Below are 12,215 nucleotides of genomic sequence, written 5' to 3'. Positions count from 1 at the left end.
GTTGGAGCAACTCCAAAATGTTACGTTTCGTCCTGAAATACCTCAAAATGTTGAGGTTGGAGCAACTTCAAAATGTTACGTTTCGTCCTGAAATACCTCAAAATGTTGAGGTTGGAGCAACTTCAAAATGTTACGTTTCATCCTGAAATACCTCAATGTTGAGGTTGGAGCAACTTCAAAATGTTACGTTTCGTCCTGAAATACCTCAAAATGTTGAGGTTGGAGCAACTCCAAAATGTTACGTTTCGTCCTGAAATACCTCAAAATGTTGAGGTTGGAGCAACTTCAAAATGTTACGTTTCGTCCTGAAATACCTCAAAATGTTGAGGTTGGAGCAACTTCAAAATGTTACGTTTCATCCTGAAATACCTCAAAATGTTGAGGTTGGAGCAACTTCAAAATGTTACGTTTCGTCCTGAAATACCTCAAAATGTTGAGGTTGGAGCAACTTCAAAATGTTACGTTTCATCCTGAAATACCTCAAAATGTTGAGGTTGGAGCAACTTCAAAATGTAACATTTGGAGAAAAGTGGGAAAAATTGTCTGCCTGACCCTGTAAAACGAGACATTTCAATGCTCCTATCTGGTGTATGTGACAACAAAAAAAACATCTTAAACACCTTTTTTTTGGATATAAACAGGTTGTTAAACAGTTGTGGTGTTTCAGGTGACCTGCTTCCAGCCGATGGAGTGTTGATACAGGGGAACGATCTGAAGATAGACGAGAGTTCACTAACAGGAGAGTCTGATCACGTCAAGAAAGACTCCGATAAGGACCCCATGCTGCTGTCTGGTCAGTGACACACACACACAGACACACACACACATACCATGCTATCAGACAGTATGTAGACACCAGGCCTGTATAGTATACCATGCTGCTGTCTGGTCAGTGACACACACACACAGACACACACACACATACCATGCTATCAGACAGTATGTAGACACCAGGCCTGTATAGTATACCATGCTGCTGTCTGGTCAGTGACACACACACAGACGCACACACACATACCATGCTATCAGACAGTATGTAGACACCAGGCCTGTATAGTATACCATGCTGCTGTCTGGTCAGTGACACACACACACAGACACACACACACATACCATGCTATCAGACAGTATGGTAAATAGATACCAGGCCTGTATAGTATACCATGCTATCAGACAGTATGTAGATACCAGGCCTGTATAGTATACCATGCTACCAGACAGTATGTAGATACCAGGTCTGTATAGTATACCATGCTATCAGACAGTATGTAGACACCAGGCCTGTATAGTATACCATGCTACCAGACAGTATGGTAAATAGATACCAGGCCTGTATAGTATACCATGCTATCAGACAGTATGGTAAATAGATACCAGGCCTGTATAGTATACCATGCTATCAGACAGTATGGTAAATAGATACCAGGCCTGTATAGTATACCATGCTATCAGACAGTATGGTAAATAGACACCAGGCCTGTATAGTATACCATGCTATCAGACAGTATGTAGACACCAGGCCTGTATAGTATACCATGCTATCAGACAGTATGTAGACACCAGGCCTGTATAGTATACCATGCTATCAGACAGTATGGTAAATAGATACCAGGCCTGTATAGTATACCATGCTATCAGACAGTATGGTAAATAGACACCAGGTCTGTATAGTATACCATGCTATCAGACAGTATGGTAAATAGATACCAGGCCTGTATAGTATACCATGCTATCAGACAGTATGGTAAATAAATACCAGGCCTGTATAGTATACCATGCTATCAGACAGTATGTAGATACCAGGCCTGTATAGTATACCATGCTATCAGACAGTATGGTAAATAGATACCAGGCCTGTATAGTATACCATGCTATCAGACAGTATGGTAAATAGATACCAGGCCTGTATAGTATACCATGCTATCAGACAGTATGTAGACACCAGGCCTGTATAGTTTACCATGCTATCAGGCAGTATGGTAAATAGATACCAGGCCTGTATAGTATACCATGCTATCAGACAGTATGGTAAATAGATACCAGGCCTGTATAGTATACCATGCTATCAGACAGTATGGTACATAGATACCAGGCCCATATAGTATACCATGCTACCAGACAGTATGTGGACACCAGGCCTGTATAGTATACCATGCTATCAGACAGTATGTAGACACCAGGTCTGTATAGTATACCATGCTACCAGACAGTATGGTAAAATAGATACCAGGCCTGTATAGTATACCATGCTATCAGACAGTATGGTCAATAGATACCAGGCCTGTATAGTATACCATGCTATCAGACAGTATGGTCAATAGATACCAGGCCTGTATAGTATACCATGCTACCAGACAGTATGGTAAATAGATACCAGGCCTGTATAGTATACCATGCTATCAGACAGTATGTAGACACCAGGTCTGTATAGTATACCATGCTATCAGACAGTATGTAGACACCAGGTCTGTATAGTATACCATGCTACCAGACAGTATGGTAAAATAGATACCAGGCCTGTATAGTATACCATGCTATCAGACAGTATGTAGACACTAGGCCTGTATAGTATACCATGCTATCAGACAGTATGTAGACACCAGGTCTGTATAGTATACCATGCTATCAGACAGTATGTAGACACCAGGTCTGTATAGTATACCATGCTACCAGACAGTATGGTAAATAGATACCAGGCCTGTATAGTATACCATGCTATCAGACAGTATGTAGACACCAGGCCTGTATAGTATACCATGCTATCAGACAGTATGGTAAATAGATACCAGGCCTGTATAGTATACCATGCTATCAGACAGTATGGTAAATAGATACCAGGCCTGTATAGTATACCATGCTATCAGACAGTATGGTAAATAGACACCAGGCCTGTATAGTATACCATGCTATCAGACAGTATGTAGACACCAGGCCTGTATAGTATACCATGCTATCAGACAGTATGTAGACACCAGGCCTGTATAGTATACCATGCTATCAGACAGTATGGTAAATAGATACCAGGCCTGTATAGTATACCATGCTATCAGACACTATGGTAAATAGACACCAGGTCTGTATAGTATACCATGCTATCAGACAGTATGGTAAAGAGATACCAGGCCTGTATAGTATACCATGCTAGACAGACAGTATGGTAAATAAATAAATAGATACCAGGCCTGTATAGTATACCATGCTATCAGACAGTATGTAGATACCAGGCCTGTATAGTATACCATGCTATCAGACAGTATGGTAAATAGATACCAGGCCTGTATAGTATACCATGCTATCAGACAGTATGGTAAATAGATACCAGGCCTGTATAGTATACCATGCTATCAGACAGTATGTAGACACCAGGCCTGTATAGTTTACCATGCTATCAGACAGTATGGTAAGACAGTATGATACCAGGCCTGTATAGTATACCATGCTATCAGACAGTATGGTAAAGATAGATACCAGGCCTGTATAGTATACCATGCTATCAGACAGTATGGTAAAATAGATACCAGGCCTGTATAGTATACAATAGATACCAGGCCTGCTATCAGACAGTATGTAAAATAGACACCAGGTCTGTATAGTATACCATGCTATCAGACAGTATGTAGACACCAGGTCTGTATAGTATACCATGCTATCAGACAGACAGTATGGTAAAATAGATACCAGGCCTGTATAGTATACCATGCTATCAGACAGTATGTAGACACTAGGCCTGTATAGTATACCATGCTATCAGACAGTATGTAGACACCAGGTCTGTATAGTATACCATGCTACCAGACAGTTGGGTAAAATAGATACCAGGCCTGTATAGTATACCATGCTATCAGACAGTATGTAGACACCAGGCCTGTATAGTATACCATGCTATCAGACAGTATGGTAAATAGATACCAGGCCTGTATAGTATACCATGCTATCAGACAGTATGTAGACACCAGGCCTGTATAGTATACCATGCTATCAGACAGTATGGTAAATAGATACCAGGCCTGTATAGTATGTCATGCTATCAGACAGTATGTAGACACCAGGCCTGTATTGTTTACCATGCTATCAGACAGTATGGTAAATAGATACCAGGCCTGTATAGTATACCATGCTATCAGACAGTATGGTACATAGATACCAGGCCCATATAGTATACCATGCTACCAGACAGTATGTGGACACCAGGCCTGTATAGTATACCATGCTATCAGACAGTATGTAGACACCAGGTCTGTATAGTATACCATGCTACCAGACAGTATGGTAAAATAGATACCAGGCCTGTATAGTATACCATGCTATCAGACAGTATGGTCAATAGATACCAGGCCTGTATAGTATACCATGCTATCAGACAGTATGGTCAATAGATACCAGGCCTGTATAGTATACCATGCTATCAGACAGTATGTAGACACCAGGTCTGTATAGTATACCATGCTATCAGACAGTATGTAGACACCAGGTCTGTATAGTATACCATGCTACCAGACAGTATGGTAAAATAGATACCAGGCCTGTATAGTATACCATGCTATCAGACAGTATGTAGACACTAGGCCTGTATAGTATACCATGCTATCAGACAGTATGTAGACACCAGGTCTGTATAGTATACCATGCTACCAGACAGTATGGTAAAATAGATACCAGGCCTGTATAGTATACCATGCTATCAGACAGTATGTAGACACCAGGCCTGTATAGTATACCATGCTATCAGACAGTATGGTAAATAGATACCAGGCCTGTCTAGTATACCATGCTATCAGACAGTATGTAGACACCAGGCCTGTATAGTATACCATGCTACCAGACAGTATGTAGACACCAGGTCTGTATAGTATACCATGCTATCAGACAGTATGGTAAATAGATACCAGGCCTGTATAGTATACCATGCTATCAGACAGTATGTAGACACCAGGCCTGTATAGTATACCATGCTACCAGACAGTATGGTAAATAGATACCAGGCCTGTATAGTATACCATGCTATCAGACAGTATGGTAAATAGATACCAGGCCTGTATAGTATACCATGCTATCAGACAGTATGGTAAATAGATACCAGGCCTGTATAGTATACCATGCTATCAGACAGTATGGTAAATAGATACCAGGCCTGTATAGTATACAATGCTATCAGACAGTATGTAGACACCAGGCCTGTATAGTATACCATGCTACCAGACAGTATGTAGATACCAGGCCTGTATAGTATACCATGCTATCAGACAGTATGGTAAATAGATACCAGGCCTGTATAGTATACCATGCTACCAGACAGTATGGTAAATAGATACCAGGCCTGTATAGTATACCATGCTATCAGACAGTATGGTAAATAGATACCAGGCCTGTATAGTATACCATGCTACCAGACAGTATGTAGACACCAGGTCTGTATAGTATACCATGCTATCAGTCAGTATGTAGATACCAGGCCTGTATAGTATACCATGCTACCAGACAGTATGTGGACACCAGGCCTGTATAGTATACCATGCTACCAGACAGTATGTGGACACCAGGCCTGTATAGTATACCATGCTACCAGACAGTATGTAGACACCAGGCCTGTATAGTATACCATGCTACCATTACCATGCTACCAGACAGTATGGTAAATAGATACCAGGCCTGTATAGTATACCATGCTACCAGACAGTATGTAGATACCAGGCCTGTATAGTATACCATGCTACCAGACAGTATGTGGACACCAGGCCTGTATAGTATACCATGCTATCAGACAGTATGGTAAATATATACCAGGCCTGTATAGTATACCATGCTACCAGACAGTATGTAGACACCAGGCCTGTATAGTATACCATGCTATCAGACAGTATGTAGACACCAGGCCTGTATAGTATACCATGCTATCAGACAGTATGGTCAATAGATACCAGGCCTGTATAGTATACCATGCTACCAGACAGTATGGTAAATAGATACCAGGCCTGTATAGTATACCATGCTATCAGACAGTATGGTCAATAGATACCAGGCCTGTATAGTATACCATGCTACCAGACAGTATGGTAAATAGATACCAGGCCTGTATAGTATACCATGCTACCAGACAGTATGTAGACACCAGGCCTGTATAGTATACCATGCTATCAGACAGTATGGTAAATAGATACCAGGCCTGTATAGTATACCATGCTACCAGACAGTATGGTAAATAGATACCAGGCCTGTATAGTATACCATGCTATCAGACAGTATGGTAAAATAGACACCAGGCCTGTATAGTATACCATGCTATCAGACAGTATGGTCACTATATACCAGGCCTGTATAGTATACCATGCTACCATTACCATGCTACCAGACAGTATGGTAAATAGATACCAGGCCTGTATAGTATACCATGCTATCAGACAGTATGGTAAAATAGACACCAGGCCTGTATAGTATACCATGCTATCAGACAGTATGGTAAATAGATACCAGGCCTGTATAGTATACCATGCTATCAGACAGTATGTAGACACCAGGCCTGTATAGTATACCATGCTACCAGACAGTATGGTAAATAGATACCAGGCCTGTATAGTATACCATGCTACCAGACAGTATGTGGACACCAGGCCTGTATAGTATACCATGCTATCAGACAGTATGGTAAATATATACCAGGCCTGTATAGTATACCATGCTACCAGACAGTATGTAGACACCAGGCCTGTATAGTATACCATGCTATCAGACAGTATGTAGACACCAGGCCTGTATAGTATACCATGCTATCAGACAGTATGGTCAATAGATACCAGGCCTGTATAGTATACCATGCTACCAGACAGTATGATACCAGGCCTGTACCCATGTAAATAGATACCAGGCCTGTATAGTATACCATGCTATCAGACAGTATGGTCAATAGATACCAGGCCTGTATAGTATACCATGCTACCAGACAGTATGGTAAATAGATACCAGGCCTGTATAGTATACCATGCTACCAGACAGTATGTAGACACCAGGCCTGTATAGTATACCATGCTATCAGACAGTATGGTAAATAGATACCAGGCCTGTATAGTATACCATGCTACCAGACAGTATGGTAAATAGATACCAGGCCTGTATAGTATACCATGCTATCAGACAGTATGGTAAAATAGACACCAGGCCTGTATAGTATACCATGCTATCAGACAGTATGGTCACTATATACCAGGCCTGTATAGTATACCATGCTACCATTACCATGCTACCAGACAGTATGGTAAATAGATACCAGGCCTGTATAGTATACCATGCTATCAGACAGTATGGTAAAATAGACACCAGGCCTGTATAGTATACCATGCTATCAGACAGTATGGTAAATAGATACCAGGCCTGTATAGTATACCATGCTATCAGACAGTATGTAGACACCAGGCCTGTATAGTATACCATGCTACCAGACAGTATGGTAAATAGATACCAGGCCTGTATAGTATACCATGCTACCAGACAGTATGTAGACACCAGGCCTGTATAGTATACCATGCTATCAGACAGTATGTAGACACCAGGCCTGTATAGTATACCATGCTATCAGACAGTATGGTCAATAGATACCAGGCCTGTATAGTATACCATGCTACCAGACAGTATGGTAAATAGATACCAGGCCTGTATAGTATACCATGCTATCAGACAGTATGGTCAATAGATACCAGGCCTGTATAGTATACCATGCTACCAGACAGTATGGTAAATAGATACCAGGCCTGTATAGTATACCATGCTACCAGACAGTATGTAGACACCAGGCCTGTATAGTATACCATGCTATCAGACAGTATGGTAAATAGATACCAGGCCTATAGTATACCATGCTACCAGACAGTATGGTAAATAGATACCAGGCCTGTATAGTATACCATGCTATCAGACAGTATGGTAAAATAGACACCAGGCCTGTATAGTATACCATGCTATCAGACAGTATGGTCACTATATACCAGGCCTGTATAGTATACCATGCTACCATTACCATGCTACCAGACAGTATGGTAAATAGATACCAGGCCTGTATAGTATACCATGCTATCAGACAGTATGGTAAAATAGACACCAGGCCTGTATAGTATACCATGCTATCAGACAGTATGGTAAATAGATACCAGGCCTGTATAGTATACCATGCTATCAGACAGTATGTAGACACCAGGCCTGTATAGTATACCATGCTACCAGACAGTATGGTAAATATATACCAGGCCTGTATAGTATACCATGCTATCAGACAGTATGGTAAAATAGATACCAGGCCTGTATAGTATACCATGCTATCAGACAGTATGGTAAATAGATACCAGGCCTGTATAATTTACCATGCTATCAGACAGTATGGTCAATAGATACCAGGCCTGTATAGTTTACCATGCTATCAGACAGTATGGTCAATAGATAACAGGCCTGTATAGTATACCATGCTATCAGACAGTATGGTAAATAGACACCAGGCCTGTATAGTATACCATGCTACCAGACAGTATGTAGACACCAGGCCTGTATAGTATACCATGCTACCAGACAGTATGTAGACACCAGGCCCATATAGTATACCATGCTATCAGACAGTATGTAGACACCAGGCCTGTATAGTATACCATGCTACCAGACAGTATGTGGACACCAGGCCTGTATAGTATACCATGCTACCAGACAGTATGTAGACACCAGGCCTGTATAGTATACCATGCTACCAGACAGTATGTAGATACCAGGCCTGTATAGTATACCATGCTATCAGACAGTATGGTAAAATAGATACCAGGCCTGTATAGTATACCATGCTATCAGACAGTATGGTCAATAGATACCAGGCCTGTATAGTATACCATGCTACCAGACAGTATGGTAAATAGACACCAGGCCTGTATAGTATACCATGCTATCAGACAGTATGTAGACACCAGGCCTGTATAGTATACCATGCTACCAGACAGTATGTAGACACCAGGCCTGTATAGTATACCATGCTAACAGACAGTATGGTACATAGATACCAGGCCTGTATAGTATACCATGCTACCAGACAGTATGTAGACACCAGGCCTGTATAGTATACCATGCTATCAGACAGTATGGTAAATAGATACCAGGCCTGTATAGTATACCATGCTAACAGACAGTATGGTACATAGATACCAGGCCTGTATAGTATACCATGCTATCAGACAGTATGTAGACACCAGGCCCATATAGTATACCATGCTATCAGACAGTATGGTAAATAGACACCAGGCCTGTATAGTATACCATGCTATCAGACAGTATGGTAAATAGACACCAGGCCTGTATAGTATACCATGCTACCAGACAGTATGTAGACACCAGGCCTGTATAGTATACCATGCTACCATACAGTATGTAGACACCAGGCCTGTATAGTATACCATGCTATCAGACAGTATGTAGATACCAGGCCTGTATAGTATACCATGCTACCAGACAGTATGTAGACACCAGGCCTGTATAGTATACCATGCTACCAGACAGTATGTAGACACCAGGCCTGTATAGTATACCATGCTACCAGACAGTATGTAGACACCAGGCCTGTATAGTATACCATGCTATCAGACAGTATGGTAAATAGATACCAGGCCTGTATAGTATACCATGCTACCAGACAGTATGTAGACACCAGGCCTGTATAGTATACCATGCTACCAGACAGTATGTAGACACCAGGCCTGTATAGTATACCATGCTACCAGACAGTATGTAGACACCAGGCCTGTATAGTATACCATGCTACCAGACAGTATGGTAAATAGACACCAGGCCTGTATAGTATACCATGCTATCAGACAGTATGTAGACACCAGGCCTGTATAGTATACCATGCTACCAGACAGTATGGTAAATAGACACCAGGCCTGTATAGTATACCATGCTACCAGACAGTATGTAGACACCAGGCCTGTATAGTATACCATGCTACCAGACAGTATGTAGACACCAGGTCTGTATAGTATACCATGCTATCAGACAGTATGGTAAATAGATACCAGGCCTGTATAGTATACCATGCTATCAGACAGTATGGTAAATAGATACCAGGCCTGTATAGTATACCATGCTACCAGACAGTATGTAGACACCAGGCCTGTATAGTATACCATGCTATCAGACAGTATGTAGATACCAGGCCTGTATAGTATACCATGCTATCAGACAGTATGGTAAATAGACACCAGGCCTGTATAGTATACCATGCTACCAGACAGTATGTAGACACCAGGCCTGTATAGTATACCATGCTATCAGACAGTATGGTAAATAGATACCAGGCCTGTATAGTATACCATGCTATCAGACAGTATGTAGATACCAGGCCTGTATAGTATACCATGCTAACAGACAGTATGGTAAATAGATACCAGGCATGTATAGTATACCATGCTATCAGACAGTATGTAGATACCAGGCCTGTATAGTATACCATGCTACCAGACAGTATGTGGACACCAGGCCTGTATAGTATACCATGCTACCAGACAGTATGTAGATACCAGGCCTGTATAGTATACCATGCTACCAGACAGTATGTGGACACCAGGCCTGTATAGTATACCATGCTACCAGACAGTATGTAGATACCAGGCCTGTATAGTATACCATGCTACCAGACAGTATGTGGACACCAGGCCTGTATAGTATACCATGCTACCAGACAGTATGTAGATACCAGGCCTGTATAGTATACCATGCTACCAGACAGTATGTGGACACCAGGCCTGTATAGTATACCATGCTATCAGACAGTATGTATACACCAGGTCTGTATAGTATACCATGCTATCAGACAGTATGGTAAATAGACACCAGGCCTGTATAGTATACCATGCTACCAGACAGTATGTAGACACCAGGTCTGTATAGTATACCATGCTACCAGACAGTATGTAGACACCAGGCCTGTATAGTATACCATGCTACCAGACAGTATGTAGATACCAGGCCTGTATAGTATACCATGCTATCAGACAGTATGTAGATACCAGGCCTGTATAGTATACCATGCTACCAGACAGTATGTAGACACCAGGCCTGTATAGTATACCATGCTACCAGACAGTATGTAGACACCAGGCCTGTATAGTATACCATGCTACCAGACAGTATGTAGATACCAGGCCTGTATAGTATAACATGCTACCAGACAGTATGGTAAATAGATACCAGGCCTGTATAGTATACCATGCTACCAGACAGTATGTAGATACCAGGCCTGTATAGTATACCATGCTACCAAACAGTATGTAGATACCAGGCCTGTATAGTATACCATGCTAACAGACAGTATATAGATACCAGGCCTGTATAGTATACCATGCTACCAGACAGTATGTGGAGAGCCATTGTATTATGTATCTAAATCTATTATTCTACTCACAACAGGATGATATATCCTCGATGGTTGAACAGGGATGTTAATTCTAATTTGAATTCCAATAGAGAAAAACATTGTAAGCATGCAGTGTCTTGATATGCATTGTTCTCTGTAATGACTTTCACAGTGAGAAGTAGGTGGAGGAATGATATGTATATCCTGGAAGTGGATAATCTCTCTCTCTCTCTCTCTCTCTCTCGCTGTCTCTCTCTCTCTCTGTCTCTCTATCTCTCTCTCTCTCTCTCTCTCTCTCTCTCTCTCTCTCTCTCTCTCTCTCTCTGTCTCTCTATCTCTCTCTCTCTCTCTCTCTCTCTCTCTCTCTGTCTCTCTCTCTCTCTCTCTCTCTCTCTCTCTCTCTCTCTCTCTCTCTCTCTCTCTCTCTCTCTCTCTCTGTTGGTATACAGTTTCTCTTTTCTCTTTGACAGCCAATCATACATTGATGTTGGATATAATGCATACTTCCCTCTGTTTCATAATCTCCCTGTGTGTGCACGTGTGTGTGTGTGTGTGTGTGTGTGTGTGTGTGTGTCTATGTGTGTGTCTGTGTGTGTGTGTGTGTCTATGTGTGCACGTGCGTTTGTGTGTTGTGTGTGTCTATGTGTGTGTCTGTGTGTGTGTGTGTGTGTGTGTGTGTGTGTGTGTGCGTGTGCGTTTGTGTGTGTGTGTGTGTATCTATCTATGTGTGTGTCTGTATCTGTGTGTGTGTGCGTGCGAGTCTGTGTGTGTGTGTGTATGTGTGTGTGTGTGTGTGTCTATGTGTGTGTCTGTGTGTGTGTGTGTGTGTGTGTGTGTGTCT

The 12,215-nt window shown here is 41.7% G+C and overlaps 1 protein-coding gene across 1 annotated transcript in view; it reads left to right on the top strand.

Annotated features, from left to right (window-relative positions):
- Positions 1-12,215, top strand: part of LOC115125610 (plasma membrane calcium-transporting ATPase 2-like) — a 228,435-nt gene that overhangs the window by 82,160 nt on the left and 134,060 nt on the right. Inside the window, 1 exon segment of the mRNA XM_065000752.1 lies at positions 668-793. Coding sequence (XP_064856824.1) covers positions 668-793 — 126 coding nt within the window.

Source organism: Oncorhynchus nerka, linkage group LG15 (assembly GCF_034236695.1).
Source record: "Oncorhynchus nerka isolate Pitt River linkage group LG15, Oner_Uvic_2.0, whole genome shotgun sequence".
Lineage (NCBI taxonomy): Eukaryota > Metazoa > Chordata > Actinopteri > Salmoniformes > Salmonidae > Oncorhynchus > Oncorhynchus nerka.
This window is presented reverse-complemented; position numbering and strand designations above follow the sequence as displayed.